This window comes from Falco punctatus (assembly GCF_963210335.1).
Source record: "Falco punctatus genome assembly, chromosome: Z".
NCBI lineage: Eukaryota > Metazoa > Chordata > Aves > Falconiformes > Falconidae > Falco > Falco punctatus.
Window position 1 is genome coordinate 30,155,149 of NC_137586.1, and position 26,400 is coordinate 30,181,548.

Consider the following 26,400-nt stretch of genomic DNA (forward strand, 5'->3'; position numbering starts at 1 on the left):
TGAGAAATGGGTTTTTAAGTTTTAGTAAAATTTACATAAAGCTTGTACAAATTATTGTGCTATTGCAAAACTTCTGAAGTTAAACTATACTTTGGGAACCATTAAACTAGGAGGGATTAGACCCCTTCTGTTATTCTTCCTCAAAAGAATGGATTATTTTTATGTAAACAAGCTTCCTCAAAATATAAATTACAGTTTAATGAAGGAAGATCTTTTGGTTAAGTATACAGTGTAGCTGGATGAAATGGAAATATTAAGATGTGGTTGATGCAGGTGGTTCACTTGTGTTTTCTGGTTTTAAATAGCCAGAATGCTGAAAAGTCTTGGTATGTAAAAATAGCAAGAGCCCCTTCTAGGCTTGTGGCCACAGATGTGCCCCACATGAAAACACTATCTGGTAGCACTGAATTAGCAGCTATTAATTTTCAAAATACTGCCAACATGTCTAAGATACAGCTTGCCTCACTGGGCTGTGCTGTCTGTTTTAAACAACTATCCACTCATCCACCCCCAATCTCTTCCACTTTTCCAGAACATAAGACATTAGAACTAAATGGATATTTAAACACCCTGAATGATTGGGCAAATTCCCAATACAAGCATGTTGCCACCTTCAACACAGAATTGGCACTGCAATATTGTCATTTACAGGTGTCCTGCTTTTGGCTGGGATAGAGTTAATTATTTTTCTTAGTAGCTGGTACAGTGCTGTGTTCTAGATTTAGTATGAGAATAATGTTGATAAAACATTGATGTTCCAGTTGTTGCTAAGTAGTGCTTACTCTAAATCCAGGACTTTTCAAGTTTCCCCTACTCTGCCAGTGAGCAGGTACACAAGAAACTGGGAGGGAGAATAAGCAGGACAGTTGACCTGAACTAGCCAAAGGGATATTCCATACCATGGAACATCACGCTTAGCATATATAATGGGGGGGGGGGGGGGGGGGAGGGGAGTTGGCCAGGGCCCTCTGATTGCTGCTCAAGGACCCACTGGGCATCGGTCAGCAGGTGGTGAGCAATTGTATTGCAATTCACTGGTTGTTTTTTTTTGAGTTTTTATTCTTTTCCTCTCTCCTCTTCATTACAATTGTTGTTATTACTATTATTATTACAATAATGATATTTTGTTTCTTTTCAATTATTAAATTGTGCTTCTCTCAACCCATGAGGTTTACCTTTTCCTCGATTCTCCTCCCCATTGCGCTGTTGGGGGGTAGGTGGGGTGGGGGGCTGAGCATGCAGCTGCATGGTGCTTAGTTGCCAGCTGCAGTTAAACCACAACAACAGGCAGACAGGAGTAAAAAATCAATGCATTTAAAATCCTCCATAGAGTAATTTTTCCTAAGAGTGTGGGAAAATCACCCTAAATTACTTGCCTACAGAAGAAAAGAAAAAAAATATCAGACCATATCTGGTAAGCCAAACAGTAATACTAACTAGCAAAAAACCAGCCCAGAATAAACCCACTGAAAATACCAGAATGTTATGAGTTACCCAAACCCCAGGGAGAAGTGATTGATCTTTTTACAATTCCCTTTATTTTGTCCTCCAGGAATCAGAATCAACCAATACTTTAAAATGCTAATGCTAAAATCATTCCCACAGAAATGTTCAGGGAAAGCCTGGAGACACAAGTAATGCCGTAAGTGATCCTGAGCTTCCCTGTAGATCCTGCCACCTTGAACACACACAGTGAGGCAGCTCAGAACACCACAAAACTTGCAAATGGCTGCCTCTAACTGGATCAATAAAAGTAATGGCACAGAAAACCACAGTGAGACAATGGCAAACCCAGAGGTTTGAACAGCAGGACTAATGGGTACAGACACAGCAGGAGGTATGGCTGGTGGCAGCCTCTCTGTTAAAGATTCGCAAGGAGACCAGCAGTCTCCAAAATCACATCATGGGTATACGTTCTTGCACACCACAGTCCGAAGCTCCATATACAGCCTGGAAAATTTCCATCAGACACTTAATCTGTTCTGGCTGAACTGTTTGCTGCATGCTCCCAAAGCCCACCCAGCTGTTTGTGTCAGCCGCATAAATGAATTAACTCGGAAAAAGCACTTACAAAGCTCAGAGCCACTTTTTGACAGTGGAGTAATTTAGAAACTGGAGTATGGCACAGAACCAAAGTTTCTGGCCCAGAGGTGAGAAGTTAGGGATTACAACATTTCATGTAGTATGGCTTAAAAGTAAAAACCTTTCTGTTCTTTTTTTTAAGTCGCTCCAGTAGTACAACCTCCTACCACTTCTCTGAGACTAGCAAATGCTGGATTTAAAAATCAATGTGAATTGCAGAGATGCAATTACAGTCAATGCATTAAGTTCTCCTCTCAATAAGTTGCACCTCATTGTTTACACAATAAAATATCTCCACGAATTTCAAACTGCAAGATTAGACATTTGTGAATTGAATTGCTTTCTAAATTACCTCAAATAAAACAAGATGCAGGTAACAAAACTTCTTTTTTTTCTTTTCTGAAAACCAGAATTACTACTTTAAACAGAAAACCAGCAAGAAACCTGAGAGTCATTTGGTACTTCATATAATTTATTATTTGACACAAATTCTTAGATTTAAACAGCTGAACAGCTTCCTTGCAACCTGTAGGTCTTGAGACATATTCATTAGCTGTACCCACTTACAGTTGCTCTGGTTTGCATGACCAAGTGGTCTCAGTACACACTAACTGGAATCCTTCTGGATTAAATTAAATCAAAATATGCCCTCCAGGAATAAATGTCATCAGTGGTCGTTTAGTCTATGTAATCAGACTAGACATAGTAAACACACCCTTCATTCTTGCCTTCTTTCCCAGTGAGTATAGTTTATATACCAAGGCCCCAGCACCCATTGTTCAGTTTCTTCTGCACTGCGTGACTTGCTAATGGCATCATAGCTCATCAGATCTATATGCCATTACATGAAATAATAATTTTGGGGAAAAAATCACCATAAGACATACATGTTCCTTTGTTTGAAGTATACTGCAGTAACAACGTGTATGCTTACACACACAAAATTCCATGTATGCCTTTAAAATATTTCACATATCTCTGTCTCTCTACAGATACACACACACACTCATATGTCTCTAGCTCAGTTCTTTATGTGGAGATCCATAAATACTATATGCTATAAGTAACAGAAAACTGTAAATAACACTTTTTTTTCTTCCTGTATTGTGCTTCTATGTAAGTGGCACAGCTATTACAGCTGGCAGGCAACTTTCAAGGTGAGTTTTGCTAGTAAACTATTGGCATGTCCAATGCATGGATACACTATGGAAGTGGCTGGAGACCAGGTTATGAGGTTTCAAAGAAAGGAACGTGCATTATACCACAACCCTGAAAGAACAATTCATCCTGTGCTCATGAACTAATTCCATGCTAAATTAAGCAGGCCATTTCCACCAAGGAGTAGAGAGCTACATACCAAGTCTGCCACAGATGAGCTACAGACTGGTTGGTTGGTCTGTTACAGATAAATGATCTCTGTTTTTGAAAGAAAAGCCTGTAGGCTACTAACTTTTCGTTTTTATTGCTTGCTTGATCCTACTCAGATGGATAACATATGTTCAGCAGGAAATGAAAGATACAGTCTATGATTTATGACTGTCTAAATGCTGGAACCAGAACAGCAACTCTCTGTGTAGGCACAAGCAGGGCATGAATTTCCCTCTCCCTCTGTTCCTCACTCCCCATCTTCCTCTATCTTCCTGAAAGACAGAGGACTTAAAAAACCTAAGACTTTTACAATGCATTTTCGTAACTCTTTTAATGTATGAAAAAGGAGTTTTCAGTCCATTTTTTAAGAACAGCTTTAGTTTTATTTATTACACACATATACACATTTGCAAAGACATAGAACTGACAGTAACACCTACACTTGTACACAGCACACAACAAAAGGTTAGCTTCCACTCTATGGTCTTGACTTCTTTGTAAAACCATGTAAATTTCTCAAGACTAGGTGTATTTGATATACTGGACACGTAGAAGAAGCTACCAGCAAGCTACTCCTATGGCACGGGGAAATAATATCATGTAAGTAACTTTCAGCTTAACACAGCACCCAACACATTCCCTTTGATATCAACAGGTTTGCCAGTTAATGTGAACAGACTTTACTTTGACCAATCCATTACATTCCTGTTGTTTTATCCATGAGTTGTTACAAGGACTAACAGGCCATTTCAATTTCTTTCCCCCTGAGTTTTAAAGATGAAAAATATAGAGAAAACACTCCATTTTGTCACATTAACAAGCAATCACAAGCAATAAATTAAGAGACCTACCTATACTGTTCTTATCTATTTCACAGCATGAAGTTATGTTAATAAATACAAATCACTGCTGGATATAGCTAAAGAGAAGACTGAATTCACCACTTAATCTTCAAGGCACTCCTCTCAGGCAAAAATACCAAACTGTACAGAAATTTGTGGGATAGTTTTTCGAATACTTGTTTGTAAAGGTAGGGAAGAACACTAAAAGAAAATTCTTTTGCCTTGGGGTCCCAAGGCATTATCAGTGCCTTTTGGAATCAGAAACTTCCTAGGTAGGCAAGACATGGTAGCATTGAAGTACTGAAAAACTTGCCTGTTCTCCTTAATTACTAGCTAATTATCTCAGCAGTGAGCTAATAAATCAGTAAACAACCTAATGTCAGTTATCACTTCAGTTATGATGTGGGTCTCTGTAAGAGAGTATTGTATTGCATCTCAAGAGAATTAACTCAAAGGAAGCACAATACTGAACTGTGACACTCAGATACACAGACAAAAAAGCCAACAGACACTCACATTCTTAGCCTAAATTGGTATTGTTCTAGTAAGGTAAGAGGTTGGAAACATTTTTCTTGGCAGATATAGATGAAAGGCTGTAACCAGGTGGGACTTCAAAGGCCACCAAGATTTGGCACCCAACTGAAAAAATCAGGTTAGTCTAAAACCTGTATTTTTCTAGTAGAGTGGGAGTCAAGTTGTGTCTACATGACACAGAACTAGCAACTCACAGCACAAACAAACCCATTGAAACCCATAAAATTCTCAGCACCTGATGCTTTGAAACATGTATGTGTCTTTAAATTAGCTGCCAAAAATCAAATCCAATTGCTCTGTGCCATACAATATACAATGGAAATAACTACAATGGCCTCCTGGAAATCACCAGGCGTACTGATATAGGTTGCTATATAAGAACTCCTGCTTATTCCTAAAGAGGACATTGTATGTTACCTACAGTTACAGAATTTCAAAATGAGTTGTGCTCGTAGAATCATGCAACTGTTTAACATTACTCAGAATAAACAGGCAGCCTTCTGAATTACCTTGTGTAAAAACTAAGAATGCTTTTCCAAAATTTGGTACGAGGATAGCACATATTAAAAAGTATCATGTGTTTGATTTACAAAACCGCAAGTCAGGTAGAATTATAAAAATACAGACTTCAACATTCTACGAAAATACAGTCATGTTTCTGCAACAGAGTGGGTTTCTTTTTCAGCATCACTACACACACCTAAGGACTGCAGGTGTATGTTAAACTACCCCTGTTACCTCTACTGAGAAACAGAGCTGCAGACAGTTTCTGAATGGGGAGAAACCAGTGGCAGATTGCCCACACCAAGCATTAAATTTACCAGTTATTAGCGTTTATGAAGTTAAGTGTTATCTGCATCTGAATGTGTTATCTGCATTTGCCTTCTTCAGAAAATTAATCTGTAGTTCTGCAAAAATGTTATGTCTGCTGTGTGAATGGTCCGTACTCCACAAAAGGCAGCTGGAGTGTTAGATGCAAATGAAGTTGCACAAATCTTCATAACAAATGTAATATTTAAATACCCAGCATGAAACAGAGGTAGAAGATGACATATTTTAAAGCGAATGTCACCAATGGCATGGCAGGAAGGTGCAGATACTCAGAAATGCAAGATGCACTTACCAGCTTGTGATTTGAAATGAAGCAAGGCACTGTGGTATCCCAGCGTAATTAACACAGACTGTTTTCCCACACGACAGTATTCAGTGTCTCTGTTAACCAAGCATTTAAACACACAGACTCCATCAGCTGAAGGGAAAAAAGTACTTTAGAAAACTTTTAGCAGTTAAAACCAAAACAATATAAAGAACTACATGTCCTTTTTGATTAACAACATACATAACCATGTATCTGAAGTAGACATCTTGGTGAAAATACACTTTCTCTAACATGATTCTTAAGCCAATTCTTCAGTAACTGACAGTTTCCATCACAGTTATCACCATAGTTTCTTGAAGTTGCCCTGTCCTCAGAATATAGAAAAAGACCTGACTGAATTTTTACCCGGATCCTAATAAGGTCTAAAATTAACTTTTTTCCTACTTCTGCTTCTGTAACTCTGTGTGCCAATGTCCTGGCAACCTCTAGAGATGCTGCTCTGGCAAATGAAATGTCAGGGTAAAGAGTCAGAGAACAGTAACATTGACTAAATGAGAAGTAAACCAGCTTTTTCTAGTAAAAACACACTACGTACCACACCATGCATGACTAATCTCAACAAACCTACCACATGAGAGAAAAATCAGACAAAGAAGAACACACCAGTACTTCAGAGCTAGGAAAAGCAGAGGGCAAGCCTATGTACTGTGCTCTTTGGGGAGGGGAATCCAGTATCAGAGGCTTAAGTGGTGCAGTACATCAGTACACACCGTCTCATGATCGGCCACACAGCTGTCAGGAGGCAACTGCGTGAGCACATCAAAGCAAGATGCACTTTAGCACTTTCAGAAAACTGAAAGAGGTCTGAAAGGGAACTTCATGCAGATGGCAGCTATGAACACGGGCTACAATCAGTAAAGCTTTTAAGTTATGGGTATTCTGCGTTATATGTATCTTCATCACTCAAGCAGCAAAGCTCCAGGACTTCATATTCCTGGACCATTCTTTCACGCATTTTAGTCCACTTTGCTGACAACAAATGTTTATTATGCTCTCCCATGCATATTTCATGCTTCTAGGGATAAGGTATAAACCAAAACAAACAAAATCCCCCACCAGAACTAGAAAAAGTAGAAAGTTTAAGGCAAAACAGAGGCAAAAAGAGAGCTAAAAGCAAAAGTTCACAATTGGCAGTAACGCAGAAAAACAATACAATGCAATACTAAAAAGTATGCAAGAGAAAAAAACAACGAAGGAAAGCCAGAATGAAGGGGAAGAAAACACACACCTTGAAAAAAGAAATAAAAAAGGAATTATTATTAAAAGCTCACTGGAAAGCTAATTATACACTGCTGAGTATATGTTCTGCCAATAAGGTTTGAAGGACCAGAGTGAGAAGACATATAGATACACACCATGCAGGCATCCAGTGCATTTTTTTAAGCCTTATGCTTCACAGCATGTGCTGTGAAGAGAAGTGAACAGAAGAGATACTGTGTTCCACTTAGTAAGCAGAGTTTAATCAGGCAAAAAATGTTGTCAAGAAAGGGGATATGTCCTACCTGGGCTGGCACACTTTTACATCTGCATGCTCATTTGTATTTGTAGCCTCTTCCATAATTTAGGCTTGTGAACAAATTGAAGGCAGACCATTGGCCTTGCTACCATCTGTCACCATTCTTTAAAGGAAGGCACACTCAGCCTTCTGTTCCCTGGGCTGAACAGAGCCAGCTCCACTGGTGTACTCTTTTTGTACACCATGCGCTGCCGTTCCCTAATTAACTCTGATTACTACAGTTTGCTGAAGTATTTCATAGATTTGCACAGTGGTTGGCACATGGACTTCTGCTGTTCCAGAAGTCCTGGCTGAAGCACATTGCTTTTACATTTCTCAATATGCAAGTTTTTCTTCCACTTATAACCATCAATGTCATCTTCCACATGAACTTTCAAAAATTTATATAACCTGCATCAGCTATTTAGAGTATTCAATACTAAGAAAACACTCATGCTAGCTATAAAAACAATATACTCTCAATGTACAGCAATACAGGAGTGAATCAACACATTTCTAGCTCACTCTCGGCACACACATGAAATTGTCTTTTTACTTGTATCTCAGTTCATACATACTGATCTGCACTGGGCTGGGACAAGCCCAAACATGGATACAGTCTGGGCAATGAGTGGATTGAAAGCAGCCATGTAGAGAAGGACTTGGGGATATCAGTGGATGAAGAACTGGACAAGAGCTGGCAGTGTGTGCTCGCAGCCCAGAAACCAACCATATCCGGGGCCGCATCAAAAGAAGCGTGGCCAGCAGGTCGAGGGAGGTGGTTCTGCCCCTCTGCTCTGCTCTTATGAGACCCCAGCTGGAGTCCTGTGTTCAGCACTGGAGCCACCAGCACAGGAAAGACATGAACCTGCTTGAGTGGGTCCAGAGTGGGGCCACAAAAATGATCAGAGGGGTGGAACACCTCTGCTGTGGAGAGAGGCTGAGCTGAGGTTCTTTGGCCTAGAGAAGAGAAGGCTCCAGGGAGACCTTAGGCAGCCTTCCAGTACTTAAAGGGGGTCTACAGGAAAGATGGAGAGCGACTCTTTATCAGCGAGTGTAATAACAGGATGTGGGGTAACGTTTTGAAACTGAAAGAGGGTAGATTTAGATGAGGTATTAGGAAAAAATCCTTCACTACGAGGGTGGTGAGGCAGTGGAACAGGTTGCCCAGAGGAGCTGTGGATGCCCCATCCCTGGAAGTGCTCAAGGCCAGGCTGGACGGGGCTTTGAGCAGCCTGGTCTAGTGGAAGGTGTCCCTGCCCATGGCTGGGGGGTTGGAACTAGATGATCTTTAAGATCCCTTCCAATACAAACTTTCTATGATGTTATCAATGCTTTTTTTTTTTTTTTTTTTTACTGGAGGCCCAAAATGGGATGTTTATTCAGCCTGGAGATGGCTTTCAGGGGACCTAACACCTATGTGGAGGTCTTTGAGAAGATAGAGCCAGGCTCTTTACTGAGGTGGCCCGTAGGAAATTTTGAGACAGTGGTGTACCTAAAGCAAAGGCCTGTTACCCCACTGAATCAGAAGCACACAGAACTGATAGGGACTTCTTTTGAACTCTCACATAAGCACATTGATATAGCATAGCTGTATTGGCATTTTTGTATGCAACAGTTCTGTAAAAAACAGTATTGCCATTGGTAGGAACAGGCCACAGGCCTAATGCAGACTATGCAAGGCTTTTTATCATATATATACACATATATATACACACCTGGGAGTTACTTTAAAATATTTGACATTTTGTATGAAAAATAAGGATAAATGCCTGCGCATGTAATGTCTAAGGTCCAAACACAGAGACTGTTATTCAGAAAACTGCAGAAAATTGCCTGACAACATTCCACAGTTATAATAAAATATTCAAAGAAAAATATTTCTACATTCATCTTCAGAATATATTTTACATTCAGAATATGTAACATGGAATAATTATGGAGCAGGATGAAGACATGTTGATCTCCTTTTTTCCTATTCAGGTCTCAATTTACAGTGTTGTTTGGGGGTTTTTATTTACCTGTTAAATGATCCAACTTTTTTTTAAGATTACACACTTACAAGGATCTTGTTAAATTCTCATTATAAATGTACTAATTACAAGATGCTTCAAAAGTCTGTTGCATCAGAAGAATGAAGATTCATCTCCTCTGAATGCAACAAAAATACATGTCACCTATACGGAGATTATTTCAGACTAAACAAATCCCCAACAGTTAGCACAGTAACAAGAGCTGTGTTAACAGCGATCCATCCAAAAGCAAACTGATTATCCATATAAGAGCTGAACGCCACCCCACTAAGCATGGAAAACCTTATCTCACAATGCATATTAATTTATTCTGAGGATAGTCAAACTTTAGGGTAGACATTCACAGGCTACATTTAATTCAGGGCAAAGATGACAGTACCCAGACAAACCCAGGAAAAGCAGCACTTCCAAAGAGATGGAAGGTAGTCAAAAGTCTGGCAAGAGCCTCAAGGTTCCTTTTTCCTTAAGTGAACAGTCAGTAACCTCTGGAGTTGAGGCTGATCTGAAGTTAAACAGAATCCTAAATATTGAGGCCTGTGTGAAAAGAAACATGCAGTCTGAGCTTGGCTCCTATACTGGTAAAGAAACCTAGGCACACTACGTTTGCTGAAGAGCATCAGACGAGTCATTGGGAAGTTTCTTGAGAAATCAGTAACTATGAATAGAGAGAGAAATCCAAAACAATTCTTATTTGATCTAAACATGCAGACAAGCATACTAAAATGCTTTAACTGTTATTTCTACTTATGTTCTTCTAGAAACTTCTATCTATTGCATGTGTGTGTATATATATAGAGAGAGTATCTATTCTGTATATACATAATATTGTCTATATATATACAATTTTTACTACCTGTATGGGTTGTAATTATGAATTTATTCTACTTTGATTTCCTAGAGTACAGCTGAAGTGATCACACTAAGATCATACCAAAGAGGTCATATCAGAGGGGCTTCTTCGTTTTGCTGGTTGCTTGATACCCCTAAAACCACAGCCATCATATGCAACTCAGAATCTCTACAGAAGTATCATGCATTCATTTCACATATTTATTGCAAAAAAAGCAAAAACATGGATAATAAATCTATCTATCCAGCCATGAAGGGCTGGTATTTGGAAAGCCAAAGTTCAGCTACATTTGAAACTAGGAAGGGATGGCAAAGACAAAAGGAAGACCTTCTGCTACTACATTATCTTCAAAAAACCCCAAACTATTTTCTAAGAGAAAGCCAAAGGGTAAGCCAAAAGATTGCAATTCATAAAGAAACATGAAATTCACAAACTACAACATGCATTGTTTATACCCAGGACAGTTGTAGTGTCCCCTAACATAAGGCAGAAACACTCTACTCTTCAATGCAGCTCCTTGAAATTAGACTTCAGACCATGAATTCCATGTCTCAGTGTATATTTTATTTTATTTGTAATACAAACAGACTACTACAGGAGGGTCCCAAGGACATTTCCTTTTTCCTTGTCCCGAAAGTCATCATTAAAAAAAAATAATAAATTATTCTTTACTAAGCCTATGGGAACAGGTCACATACACTACCTTCTCTGTGAGTGAGAGAAATTAGTTCCTTTCCGTAAGTCTCTGTGTTTATTCAACATGTGAAACAGATTTTACTACAAGGACTGTCCTTTTGCTTCTTCCTACTACACTGTTGAGCATACAGATACAACAGTACAGCTGAAATGTATTTATGAGAAATGTATCATGAAGGTATGTAATTTAAAAATCTGTGGAATCATACAGGTTGTCTTAGCAGGGTTTAAGAAAGAACTTAAGAAAATTAAATGGAAAAGAAAAAACTGCATTGCATTCAGAAACAAAAAAAACCCAAACCCTTCATTGTTTTATTTTTTAAAGTCCTCATAACAACTAATATTCAAACAACAGATAATAAACACATCAAAGCAGCTTATGCATCTTTGACTACCTAGTGTTCAAGGGCACAAATGTTTCAGAACAGTTCCTCTCAAAGAAAACCAGGGTTCCTAAGTCAAAAGACCAAACAGGCACATCTTCTATGTCATGGTCTACTGCATAAAGCACCTTTCAACTTTACAAAACTCAAGAATAGCTGCTTAGGAGAAAACCAAGCATGCGGCTAACATTTCATCTGACAGATACTAGCAGTAAAGAGAAAGTTTGTATGAAGTTTTTTGACACCTGGTGGATTTAGTGTGAAGTGACTCCATCAAAATTTAAACATGATGAACCTAAATAGGTTTGCAAGCAATCCATTCACAAACAAGAATAGAAAAGGGTGAAAGGTCAGCCATATTGTGAGAATCAAGGAGGAAAGCACAGAAATTGTTTTCTTTCACTTACATTTACTGACCAATGGATACTCTGTTCAAACAATAACCAAGGAATAAGTTTCAAAACCTGCAAAACTCAGGTAGTGTGACATGGCATTTCTCAAGGAATACAGCAGCATTTACTTAAATAGATTCACATCTGGCTTTCCTAGACAGCCCCTACACCAGTCCAGTTTCTGGGCAAGTATGGTTTGTGCAGCTCTGCTGATCAGCAATCCCATCTCTCCTGATTTTTTAACTCCTAAACTGATTAAAATCAAATTTGGCCAACATGCCAAAACCATGGTGTTCCTGCAAATTGCATGTAAAGGGTCGTTGAATAAACATGAGAGGCCCAGTGTGCCATTCTTGCTGAAGGAAATTATCAACATGCTTAATAGTGACATTTTCTTCCCAACTCATGCATGAGTCAGCTCCAGAGTCAACCACTGTGGATGGTACATGAGCAGGAGATAGAGGATTCATAATCATGCATAACAGTGGAGTAACTTTAAGCAATCACAGAAAGGGTTGGGACAGAAAGAAAGAGGAAGCTCTTAAGTGATCATAGGAAAAGATGAGGAAGACACTGGGATAGCGAAAAACGTAAATCAGCTGAAGGAAAGAAAGCTTCATTAGTTCTGCCATTCATGGTATAATTTGTTTTATTAGAGATGCTAGTCAAGAGAGTATCTTCAACAGGCTTTACAATAATGTGTGAACCAAGTCTCATGGTGCTCCTCTGCATTTATTACATCAGGTGACACTGTGCCATGAAGAGAGCCTGAAACCTTTCTGGCTGACCCCCAGCCCCCTGCCAAAATTCTGCAACAGAACGAAGTATAGACCCAGCATGTGCTAACCTTGTACTCCAACCACAACAGGTTCTCTGAATCAAATCCAACCTGAAATCACAACTAATAAATCACAACTTTATTGCAAAAGGTATTTACACTGTATCTACTTCAGTTTCCTTTAAGCTCACTTGCTTTACTGATACATACTGAGTCTCTAAATTCAGAACCCTAAACTTCGTCAAATAATGGCAAGAGTCTCCTGCAGAAAGCCCAAAAGCCATTTGCCTGAAGTCATGCAGCATGAGTCCTGCACACAGTGAGAGCTCCCTTCTTGCCCACAAAACACTTGTGGAGAATCAAACCACTTACTCCAAGTTGCTGAAAAATATATGGCTGAAAATAAACTTACTACCCACAAAAAAAGTGCTAGTTTCTTAAGAACCTAATATCGGAAACAACAGATGCAGTGGCTGTCCACATTGCATAATGTATTAGGAAAACCTGTTTTGAATCATACAGGCTACCCTCTTCTGGATAAAAAATACTTATTGCTTCCAGAGCAACTCATTACCGCTACCAAACTGGTCAGTCATCCCATTCAGAAGTTTGTTCACACAGAGGGTCATTAGCATACAGTAATTACAGGACACACCTTCCAGAAAATTATGCTGACATACTTCCTATAATCTGACCTCACTTCTATTTTACTTTCAGTGTAGATTGATGAATGTAACTATACTTGTATAGCTGCTTATCAGTTACTTTGAAAGTATCGTAGAATCACAGAATAGTTTGGGTTGGAAAGGACCTTTAAAGTCACCTAGCTCCAACTGCCCTGCCACGGACTGTGATATTATTCCAGTAAATGAGGTTGCTCAAACCTCTGTCCAACCAGACCTTGAACACTTGAAACATAGGGCATTCTCTGGGCATCCTGTTCCAGTGACTCAACACCCTCATCATAAAAAATTCTTCCTTATGTCCAATCTAAAACCACCCTCTTCCCATTTAAAATCATTGCCCCTTGTCTTATTGCTACATGCCCTGGTAAAAAGCCTCTCTCTGTATTTCTTCTAACCCCCTGCTCTAAGTATTAAAAGGCTGCAATAAGAACTCCCCATAGCCTTCTCTTCTCCAGGTCTCCTCTCCAGGTTGAACCACCCCAACTCCCTCTGCCTTTCCTCCTAGGAGAGGTGTACCAGCCCTCTGATAATTTCTGCGGCCCTCCCTGGACCCACTTTAACAGGCCCATGTCTTCCCTGTGCTGTACTTCAATGTGGACCTGCTGTGTACTTAGAGCAGCCCATTCCCCTTGGAGGTGTCACAAGAAGGGCTCCCAGAAATGTACTAGTAAGTTTTCATTACAACTTATGAAGGCTGTTTTTTCATTTGAAAGGCTTGCACTTCACTAAAATATTACCTGTTGAGGGGGTTTGGGGGTGGGGGGGGGTGGGGCGGTCGGTGGTGGGTTTTTTGGTTTGGGTTTTTGGTTTTTTTGGGGGGGTGTTTTTGTTTGGTTGTTTTTGGTTTTTTTGTTTGTTTTTCTACTGTGAGCTGTAATTCATCAATTTATCATCTATCATGTAGATAGACGTAACTATCATGTAGATAACAGTTTGTCAAAAAGGTCACTTAAAGTATTATTTTCCCAGATCAAATTTTGGGATAAATGTTCACATTTTTCTCAAATACAGCAATGTGAGTATAACTAGATTGGGAGAGTCCAATCCTGACTAATAAAGTGACTGTTTTGTGGAAAGACTACAATGGTATTGGTCTAGTTCAAAGCTAAGCAAATCTCATAGTTACAAACATGTCTCTGCTTTTAACACTGATTAATCTTGGAGTACTACTTATAGCAGTATTAGGTGAAAAAAGTATGTATTACTCCAGTTTTAGGTGTACATTTATAAGAATGGAATGTGGCACTCGGAAATTTTCACTTCCAGCTGTCACTTAAATATTCCTACAACCCACATTTACACTGATGAAGCTAATGGCAATTTCGCAGTCAACGCAATGAACAGTTCGTTCCAAAGTGTCTCACGCGTGTATTCTGCCATGTATCACTTACCAATTACAATTAATGTATCATGGTTAAGTCCTACCTATAGCAAAATCAATTGTCTCTTAATTTGGAATATTCTACATATTCACTGGAGCTCCTGTGTACAGCCTCCACATATTTTCTGACCTGTAGGGAACAGAGGGGTCAAACCCCCAGATGCTGGGATCTTTCCTCCTACCAGCCAATAAACTACATAGTACAACAATATTAGTAAAAATGTATTTGCCATGTAGAGGTCTGTACAGCTCCTTCTTCACCTTGACAGACAGGCAGCATAAAGCTGTGTTAATTCAGAACAACAAAAGACAAAAAAGCACCAGACTGTATTTTGGTATCAAGGTGCAAGGCAATAAACATGGTGGCCAATGTCATACCCTGCAGAAGTATTTGAAAGGTTAGGGAAAAGCTTACTGTTTTTTACCCTCAGTTAAAATGGAATAAGAAAATAACACACTTCAAAACACAGTACACAAGATCAATACCATTTCAATTTCTTGCTTTTACATTGCACTGAATATGACAGCTCACTGCACAGCTGCAACAGTCAACAACTACAGAAGACTTTAATAGGACTAGTAGGTTGTTATTGCACTGAGGTGGAGAAGGCCATTGCTGATAGCACTGCTTTTCTACTTGCAGATGCCAGAGATTCTCTGTGATAACCTCCATTTCCTCAGCCCGACTTTTGAAATAATTTCATATCCGTTTTGGGTGGAGCATATCCTCAAGGTCTATGTACCACTGAAAAAATTCAGCCTACTTCCCTGTGGGTCCTGTGCTCACTCTCTTATTAGAATACATTTCAGGATACTCTTAGGACACACTTTACTATATATTAAAAATAAACCAGTTTGTTAAAGGGTTTGTAATTCCATTGTAAACAGGAGAAACAAAACCACGGAGGAACACTCTTCACTTCCCAGCTACTGGAATAGCTACAGAATAGCACAGTAACTTTAGTTAAGCTGCAGGCAGAAATTCAGCATTTCCGAAGAGCATGTCTTTTTCTTTTAAAAGACACACAAAGCTTACATGGTTTAAAGGGAACATATGCAGGACTATCAAATCTTGGAACAGTGGTCCAAGGAACCAGAAGGAATCTCCTGCACAGAGCTCATTTACTCCCTTCCAGCCTTAAGAGAGTTTACTTCTCATTGCATTTGCCTCTCACTTTATTCCTCTTAAATACACAGTCATTTTTAGGTTTTGAGCCTTTTCGGTTTTAAGTCATTTGATGCCATCATGCACGATGGTGCAGCTTGGCAGCAGGTGGGACATGGCCAGGTGCATCACAGATGCAGAGGGGAAACCCCAGCAAGAAGGCTCTGTGAACACTGTCTTGGAGAATGACTAGCGGCAGAAGCCCCAGGCACCAGAATGACATGTTTTCACTGAGACTCTTCCCACTTTGTTTACAGAAAGAGAAAACCGTGTAGAAGAGCAAAAGGTCTAAGAACTTTTTTATTGGGTCAGATTTTGATTGCAAGTGTTTTCTACATTCCAGTGGCATCCTCCCCTTCCCAGGCATCTCTCTTCTCATCTGCCTAGACTTTACAGTGGAAAACAAATACAAGGCACCTAGATTTCCAAGCAAGCTCAACAATGATATGGGAAATCAGAGGCAGAAAGCATTGTTGTATCATCTTTTCTCACAAAAGTGTGTGAAGCTCGTTTCCTCCTCTACATAGAAAGAAATTCCTTTTCTATGGGTGATTTATGGTATTTACTCTACAAGCTTTGAAATACTATACTTCTGATCAAAAGCATAAAAGTTTTAAAAACTTACTGGGTTCACATCAGGAAAAAAAACCCCGTAACACACTATGGAACTTCTTTTTCTTAGACTACTATGATTTCAATGGCAAAAATGGCACGACTCAGATATTTGCTTGATTAAACAAAACTGCAAAACTTAAAAGGATGTTCCATACAACTTATAATTATTTTTTTAAATTTGTGAAGAATAGTGAGCAAATGCAGTAAAGGCTCAGGAATAAAAAACACTAAACTAGGAAGAAAGAGGAACAAAGAGTCACATGATAATCTTACCTACTTACTTGAAACTAATTCTTCTCTCCGTAACTTTCACCAATGTTGTTGATGATTGTACACAGTGGCGGCAGTGCAGTAAACATGGTAGCGTGGCACAATGTGGCTAGTCAGCAGGCAGCTTAAAATACAAGTACTGCACTATACCTGCTCTTCTAATAAAAAGAGAAAAAATGTTCTACCTCTTATCTATATGAAGAACAACCACACTCAAAATGTCTACAAAATTGTCTCTTTCACATAAAGTAAGTAAGGAGAAAAAAAACCAAAAGGTTTTCTGAGATTCAAGCCTTGGCGTTCTTCCCAGTTATTTTACCTTAACATTTCACTTGTTGAGAGCTTTAACATTACTATCACTGTAGACAAAAAGTCCTAGGGTACTGTTTGATGACAACAGCATAAAACTGTTGTTAGCTTTATGCATGTGAACTGGCTGCAACCTCAATGAGGAGTACAAGCCTGAATTCTGTGTAATTTAAGCACAGGCATCTTATTACATGGAGGCCTAGATTCTTTCAAGATCAGAATAAACAGCTGCCCTGTTAGGTAAAAAATGAGTACCATTTTCTTGCAAAAGGAGAGACACCCCCCCCCCCCCCCCCCCCAACTAAGATAAATAAATAATAAAAAAAGAACTAATAAATGCAAATTTCAAGAGGAACTATGTATTTTACAATATCCTCCTACCTGTTTCACAAACAACAAAAAAGCCAAATCATTACTGTAAGCAAGCTGATCTGGTTACATTCCTCTAAAGTCAATACTTCCTACATGATTTCTAGACAGAAAAATAACAACTGATTATTTAAAATATTTTCCTTATTCACATATTAATAACAAAAAAAAGAGTTAGCCGTCATCTTTTTAGAGGCACCGAAGTCTTCCTCCTTTGCTACTCTTCAAAAGAGAACTTGGTAAGGTTTTCCTTAGCAGAAAACCTTGTGATTGAGAGTCTGAAAAGAAGTATGAAAAAGCCTGGAAATGAGGCAGAGGGGCTTGGATGAACCTAGATAAAAAGAAAACAAAGGAACATGCTCCTCTAAATTTCACATTGAGCTCCATGCTCAATGATAATTGAAATTAAAATCACTTACCCTCTTGCTGGAAGTATATCGAAGCACTGGCTAAGTTTACTTGGAAACTAAATCTACCTTGCAGATAACCTGTACCCACCCGTTGATGCCATCTACAGAATTGAGCACTAAACACTTAATTTTGTACTGCTTTTTCCCTGGATTAAGGTGTTAGGTGAACTACTGAGAAATATTTTAAAATCATCAAAGTGGTTTTTAGGTACACAGTTCTCAAAACTAACTGTTACTTAGCTAAAACAGTTAATCACCAGAAAAGGCATTCACCTCACAGAGTGACTTTTCATAAGTTTAAGAACTCTTCCAGGGGATGTAAGATTTAAAAGTTACTGATGCTTCCCTGCCAGTTCTCCTCATCTTGTTCCCCAATGACAAAGATTTTCCTGGCCTTTGTGGTTAAGAGAAAGAAGATGTTTGTATTCATTTAATAATTACTGGTAATCACCTTTAGAACAAAGATAATCTGGCACAGTTATCTACTCCTATATACCTTTCAGGGTTTGTTCATTTTTTGGTTGTTTTTTTTTGTTCACTACACCTGTATCCTGTTTTGAACACAGATCAGCACCTCCTGCATGCAGAAGGCTAATGCAAAAAAAACAAACAAACCCCAAAAAATCCAAGCAATTCACATCCATCAACATCTTGTATTTTGCTACTGATGCAAATACAAAAATAAAGAAATACAGCCCCACCAACAGTGGGCTTCAAATAAGCCTGCTTACTAATTAAATATATCACACCGCCTGTTCCTTCAGCTGATTCATAACACCCCTTAAAGTACCAAACACAACAAAGAATGCTTAGCGCACACAACTAAGTGCAATGTAAACATCCCTTACTAACAGTTAACTGAAGCTGGTACATTTGCACAGCAAAAGACAGCTTCCAAAGACACTGACTCAAGTCTGAAAGTTATCTGCAGGCAGCAGCCTTGACTGAATAAGTAACCTGACCTTTGAAGGCACCTGTCAGAGTGCTGGTGTGTCGTCCTCAAAACAGAGCTCTGCCTTTACCTGCAGTTATGCAGCTTAACAAATAAAACATATAATGGCAAGGAGATCAAGAGTCACCAACTCCAAGCTGTGTAAAATTAATGCGGTGGTACAGAACAATTAGTGCCAATTTTGAAAGAGGTCTCGGTCAGCCTCAAGAAGATTGTCATGTTGCAGTAACAACAGGAAACAAGAACAAGTTACCTCTTCTAATTATTGGTGCAACTGACACATCCAAGCTACAAAAGCACAACTTGACTTATAAAAAAACCTTGAGACAGGAGGACAAGTTGGCACTTACAATCATGGGCTCTAATATTTTTCTCGTACGCAAGCCACCTTGTGCATACACCCACCTCTGCCTGTAATCTCACTAGTGATACCTCCTCCAAGTATTAACTGCACCGTTTAAAGCCTCATACATGACTAAAACTGGCACCCAGGAGGCGTAAAGAATCTCTGTGACATGGATCCACAATGGTTACAATTTAGGACAACTGTCCTCTCAGTATACCAACTGTCTTGGATGTAGCTTGTAAGGCAGTCAGAATCAGGCAAATATTCCAAAACAACCACCATGCGAGTGTGATTTGAGGCACAGAATAGGATATCTACTTTAATCGTGCTACAGCAAACTTTAGAGAAAAAAAGATAGATTTAAAAAAACAATATTTATCTAGACAGATATTAAACAAGCAGTGTTTAGGTCTGAGAAATTTATTTCTCAATTATATACTAGTATCTCTAAAAGTATTAAAGCATTTATTCTCTACTATAAACAGGCACAGTTGCATTAACTTCAAATCAACAAGTATTAATCTCAGACTACTGTGGTAAATCACTGCAGTTTAAAGGCACTGCAACAATAAAGCACCGGGCTTTCAATTAATATAGGATACAAATACCATGGCACTGTATAAGCTACTTCTTTATCTTCTAAAGGATTTAAAATAAGAAAATCAAGAATAGCATTTCATAATACCTCATACTGCTAGCTGTAAATCGATTTCACACTGCTGGTGTCTACTCAGCTTGACATTTAATGAGCCAGTGCATCTCCTTCTTTACACAGAAACATCTTGGAGAGGAAAGGCCTGGTGTAAAGTTACTGGATTTGCAGAAAGAAAAGGCCATACTTTTATTCTCACTTTCCAACTCCTTTTCTAATTACAAGATATATTTACTTTTACTTTATTTTTGCTAATTTATGCCCACACATTTCTGACAGCAGCATTTCAACTGTAGTTTTACATAAATAAGATGTTAAAACAATAACTACCACAAAACTATCAAGGAAGATTTGTAATGATACACAACTTTTGATCACTTGTATTTAAATTATAACAACAAAAAAACCCCAAAAATCTTCAGATTGAAAAGCATAGGATCCTCTGGATTGAAAAATCCAACATAATCAGCAGCAGTATTTTTTTAAGAATTGGAGGGTGCAGCACAGCAAAAAATGCAGGCAGCAATTAATCTCCATCACTTTGAGATACAAGCTCTTTCATTTTGCACTGAGGGTGAAACTAACGTTAAATCTAGTATCTTAATATTTAGCACCTAATGCAAAGTGTCATCAAATGTAAATTCAAAAAATAAAGTTTATTTCCTGAAAATTTAATCTTTTAATAATAACAAAGAAAAGGAGAGCAGTAAATTAAGAATTTTTCCATGGTTATCTAAAGAAACTAGCCTTCTGTTTATGAGTGAAAATTTTAAAATAGGGAAATTAAGAAATTATAGTCACTGACCAGTATATATATAAGATTTGTTACATTTTAATCAATAAGTCAGATATATTTTACCTTTTTAAGCAGTGGTGAGAGGGAGCAGGGAAGAAAGAAACAAAAGATGCAGACAAATCTTTAGTCATCACTAACCTTTGCTGCCTTACCTCAGTACCCTCTAGTTAGCCACATAGCCTGTAATTTTCAGCCATCTCCTCCTGCTTCCTATTATAATTACACCCAATATATTTGAAGTAGTCTTCCCACTTCAGCCATGCTTTTTTTTCTTCACAAATATTTTTAATATATTATTTACCAAACATTTAACTGGATGTCCTGGTTTCAGCTAGGATAGAATTAATTTTCTTCTTAGTACAGTGCTGTGTTTTGGCTCTAATGTGAGAGCAATGTTGACAGCACACTGATGTTTTCAGTTGTTGCTGGGTGATGTTTATACCAAATCAAGGACTTTTCAGTTCCTTGGGACCTGCCAGCCAGAGGGCTGGAGGGGCACGGGAAACTGGGAGGGGACACAGCCAGGACAGGTGACCTGAACTAGCCAAAGATGTATTCCATACCATGGGACGTCATGCTGAGTATATAAACTGGGGGAAGAAGAAGGAAGGGGGGGACATCTGGCATTATGGTTGTCTTCTCAAGCAACTGTTACGTGTGATGGAGCCCGGCTTTCCTGGGGATGGCTGAGCACCTGCCTGCCCATGCGAAGTGGTGAGTGAATTCCTTACTTTGCTTTGCTTGCGTGCGTAGCTTTTGCTTTACCTATTCAATTGTTCTTATCTCAACTTTAGAGTTTTACATTCTTTTCCAATCCTCCTCCCCACCCCTCTGGGTGGGGGGTGAGCAAGCGGCCGCATGGTGCTTGGTTGCCAACTGGAATTAAACCATGACACCAGACAACAGAGCCTTACTTTGTTTCTACTCAGAAATGCACAGCCACTGTGAATAGTAGAGTGCCAAAGGATTAAAACCAGAACATAGTAACTAATGATAATAGAAGAATTCCAAATTCGAACAAAGAATCTGAATGCCTTTCCATTACATATTCCCTGCATATGTCTGAACCTACTATCACTCTCTCTGCACCAACACTGCCTTGCACTCATTTTATATCATGCTACTTTGGAAATCAAATAAGCAGATCTGCTTTTACAAAAACTAAGTACCTAATACAACATTTCTGCTACAGTTTTGGGAGCCACTGTATGGTCCAGGACATACTTGAAGCATTCTGTACGTGTAACAGTGTGAAATGAATGGAAGGCCTCTCTCTAGTGCACACTTTTTAGCTGCCAGAAGAACCTGGCATACAAGTAGCTGGCACTGAAATGATCAAGCTATCATGACCTCAGTGCAGATGGTTTGCTTTCCAGATGTCTATTATTAAACAGTTGCAATTTTTTTTCCGGATAAAAAGAACCTGATCCTATGGACACATGCAGACGTTAATGCCACCCATGCTACTTACAGGAACACTGCCAGCTGAAGTCAATGGCAATAAATCCCAGAAGCAAAATTACTAGTACACATTTTTGCAGGGTAAGGATTTGTGCCTGACGCACTCAAAATTATATAGCTAAACATAAAGAGATGAAAGATTGTCAAGATTTTCAGATGCCAAGACCTTAATTAATTTATAGATAGCATGTAAGATTACTGAAAGGAGAAAATAATTTACGCTTACATTTACTTACCTCAAAATTCAAATATATTTACACACAGCTTTCGTTTCCTCAGCAGATTAAATAAATTAAAATTCACCACAGAAAATTCAAGATAAAATTAGAAAAGATCATAAAACCAACCGAGCTAGCAATGGGACTCTTTATTATGCTAACACAAACATGTGCAAGTGTCCTGTGAGAGTAGGATTATGATACTACTACTATGTAGAAATTCTTCCATGTATTAAAAAAATCAGTCGTCTGTAGCACACAGAACAAAACAGTATGTGTTTTTGTCTCTTGAACCACCAAACCCAAGTCCACTGCACTTGCTGAGTACAACTTCTGCCAGCTATGAAAACATCTGTGATGCCAGGTTTTGGTTGTCATTTTGTTGCCTTTACAACACATTGATGCCTTTATTTGCCTTTGGCTGGAGAAAAGAGACAGGCAGGAGTTGATCCAGACTGCCATGAAGTCAGTAAGAACCTTTCCACTAGTATCAGTGGCCTTCAAATAAAACTTTCTTGTATCTATCCACTTAATTTTCTCTGTGCATGTGATTTAGGTAATCTGGCAAAATAATACCACACCCCTACAAACCTGAATAACCTCCCTTTTCTCCCCCCAAACAAACCCAGAAAAGTAAAACCCTTTCAGAATTTCTCCTCCTTCAACAAAAAAAAATATCCTAAACTCAATCTAAACATTTACTGTGGAGACTTCTAGATTTAAAATCTTCCAGGTAGTATCCTCTTCCTTAGCTTTGTGATATAAAAAACCAAAGATGATTCTTTTCTTCTCTCATGCATCATTATGTTCTAGTTAGGCCAGGAAATCCTTAAGAAACAACTACTTTTATTAAAAGTATCTGGGCATCACTGCAAATATTGAAAAGCAAAGAGACACAACCTTAATATTTTCATTAATTTATGTTGCCAAGCTAGAAAGTTAAGGCCTACTTTTCCATTACACCTATTTCCATCCACACTATCTCTTCTTGACATAAGCACTGGATGGTCAAAGCCCTAATTTAGTTCAGATCAGGCTGCAGTGGAAGTAACAAAATCCAAAAGTATCATTATTCAGCAAGGCATTTAATGTCTTCTGGTTCATTTAGGATTCTTAACTTAGGCTGTGAAAAGGCAATTTCCAGCAGTTGCATTTTACTAGGACTTATTTAGGCTTGAGAAATTTTAGACTCTTTCTTGAAGGCCCTTATTCAAAGTTTAAACTCAAGAAATCTTCAAAACATTTGCAAACCAGACAAAGTAAGCTGTCTGAAGTTCTTCCTAGAAAGCTGTGTCAGCAGTAATACTGTAAGAGCCATTAAGCTGTACCTTAACACTTCAAGTTAAACATAGCACAAGAGAAGGAAGTGGTTCAGAGGGCAAACACAGGGAAAAGATGATAAACCCAGACAAATCATTAAATAACAGAATGCTTTGGGTTGGAAGGAACCTTTAAAGATCATCTAGTCCAACACCTCTGCAACAGGCAAGGACAACTTCAGCTAGATCAGGTTGCTGAGGGCCCTGTCCAGCCTGACCTTAAATGTTTCCAGGGATCTGGATCTACAACCTCTCTGGCCAACCTCCTGCAGTGTTTCACCACCCTCATTGTAAAAAATGTCTTCATTCTATCTAGTCTGAATCTAGCCTCCTTTAGTTTAAACTATTACCCTTTGCCCTGTCACAACAGGCCCTACTAGGAAGTCTGTCCCCAATTTTCTTATAAGCCCCCTTTAAGTACTGAAAGGCTGCAAAAGGTCTCCCTGGAGCCCTCCCTTCCACAGGCTGAACAGCGCCAGCTCTCTCAGCATTTCCTCATAGGAGAGGTGTTCCATCCCTCTGACCGACATTGTGGCCCTCCTCTGGACCAGCTCCAGGTCCATGTCTTTCCTGTGCTGAGGACCCCAAGGTGGAGAAGTACTCGAGGTGGGGTCTCACCAGAGCAGAGTAGAGGGGCAGAATGATCTCCCTCGACCTGCTAGCCACGCTTCTTTTGATGCGGCCCCGGATCCTGTTGAGTTTCTGGGCTGTGAGTACACATGGCTGGCTCAAGTCCAGCTCTTCATCCACCGGTACCAGCAAGTCTCTGCAGGGCTGCAGTCAACCCCTTCATCCCCCAGCCTTATTGATACTGGAGGCTGCCTCAGCCCAGGTGCAGGACCTTGCACGTAGCCTTGCTGAACCTCATGAGTTTCACATGGGCCCACTTCTCAAGTTTGTCCAGGTCCCTCGCAATGACACCCTTTACCTCAGGCAGGCCAACTGCACCACTCAGCTTGCTGTCATCTGCAGTTTTGCTGAGGGTGCACTCGATCCCACCATCTATGTCACTGATGAAATTATTAAACAAAACTGGTCCCAGTACGGACCTCCGAGGGACACAACTCATCACTGGTCTCCATCCAGACGTTGAGCCATTGACTGCTACCTTCTGGATGTGCCCATCCAGCTGATTCCCTATCCACAGCCCATCCATCCAATCCATCTCTCTCCAATTTAGAAGGAAGGAGGTTGTGGGGGTCTATGTCAAAGGCCTTACAGAAGTTGAGATAGATGACATCGTAGCTCTTCTCTCGTCCACTGATGGAATCACTCCATCATAAAAGACCACTAGGTTGGTCAGGGAGGACTCGTCATCAGTGAAGCCATGCTGGCTGTTGCAAATGCCCTCCCTGCCCTCCCTGTGCCTTATCATAGCTTTAGGAGGATCTGTTCCATGACCTTCCCAGGCACAGAGGTGAGGCTGACGGGTCGGTGGTTCCCAGGGTCCTCCTTTCCATCCTTTTTAAAAAAGGGTGCAATGTTTCCCTTTTTCTAGTCACCCGGGCCTTCACCTGACTTATTCCAATATCCTGGAGACTGCTTGGCAACTACATCAGCCAGCTTGTTCAGGACTCCGGGATGCATCTCATCCCATAGACTTGGTATGTTTGGGTTCCTCAGGTGGTCTGGAAACTGATCTTCTCCTACAGTGGGAAGAACTTTGTTCCCCCAGGCCCTGCTTTGCGGTCCACTTGACAGGTATGAGAAGAGAGGTTACCAGTGAGGCCTGACGCAAAAAAGTTGTGGAGTACCTCAGCCTTCTCCTCGTCTGTTGCTACGTTTGCCGGTCCTGTTCGTTGGTGGGGTACGCTTTCTTTGATTCTCCTGTTCTGGCTGGCATACCTATAGAAGCTCTTCTGTTGCCGAGTTCAGCTCCAGCCATGGCTTGGCATTCCTGACCCCATCCCTACACAACCAGGCTGCATCCCTGTGTTCCCCCAGGATACTTGTCCCTGCTTCCACTGCCTGTGCATTTCCTTCTTGCCCTTCAGGTTGACCAGCAGGTCTCAACTGGTCCATGCCAGTGGCTTGCCTTCCTTCCCAGACTTCTTACACCTGGGAACTGAGAGCTCTTGCTCTCTATGGAGAGCAGCCTTAAAGATTTGCTTGCTTTGTTCTGCTCCTTTGTCCCCAAGGGCAGTTTCCCAAGGGGTCCTACTGACTAACTCCTTCAATAGCTGCAAGTTTTCTTCCCTAGAATTCAGTGTCCTGACTTTACTCTTCACCTGACCTATATCCCTCAGGACCGCAAACTCCACCAGTGCATGAACACTGCAGCCCAGGCTGCCTCTGATCCTGACATCACCCATTAGCTTACTTGCGTTGGTGACCAACAGGTCCAGTAACGCGTTCCCTCTGGTAAGGCTGTCTGTTACCTGGTTTAAGGACTTATCCTCATTGCATTCCAGGTGTCTTCTGAATTGCTTACAGCTCACCATGCTACTTTTCCAGCAGATGTCAGGGTGGTTGAATACACAGTGGCTTCTCAGCAGAAGGCATTATAGGCAACACTATTTACTGTAAACTCAGCTCTAATGCTTTCAGTACCAGCTCCAGCCACTATAAAGCTACTTCAATCCATCTGTAAGTCTCCAAGCAGCTCACAACCTTAAAACACTTAACTCTACCATATGGCTGATGGGTCAAGATACGGTATCACTGCATTTACAGAAAGATTAGCTATACTATTGATGCAGACACCTCATGGGAGAACACTGAACTTAATCTAGGTCTCTCAAATCCCATACTTGCATCCACAGAGGACCACAGTTGTTGCGCAGTGCATACAATGTGATGGTACAACATAAGAGCATAAGGAGAGTTTTACAGGATAAAA

General features: G+C 39.8%; 1 protein-coding gene across 2 annotated transcripts in view; it reads right to left on the minus strand.

The window, feature by feature from the left end:
- The window catches only part of LOC308056535 (histone-arginine methyltransferase CARM1-like), an 81,894-nt gene that overhangs the window by 46,416 nt on the left and 9,078 nt on the right, over positions 1 to 26,400 (minus strand). For both annotated transcript variants that reach the window (XM_080372092.1, XM_080372093.1), the window contains exon 2: positions 5,950 to 6,075. In XM_080372092.1, coding sequence (XP_080228218.1) covers positions 5,950 to 6,075 — 126 coding nt within the window. The remainder of the gene's footprint in view (positions 1 to 5,949; positions 6,076 to 26,400) is intronic.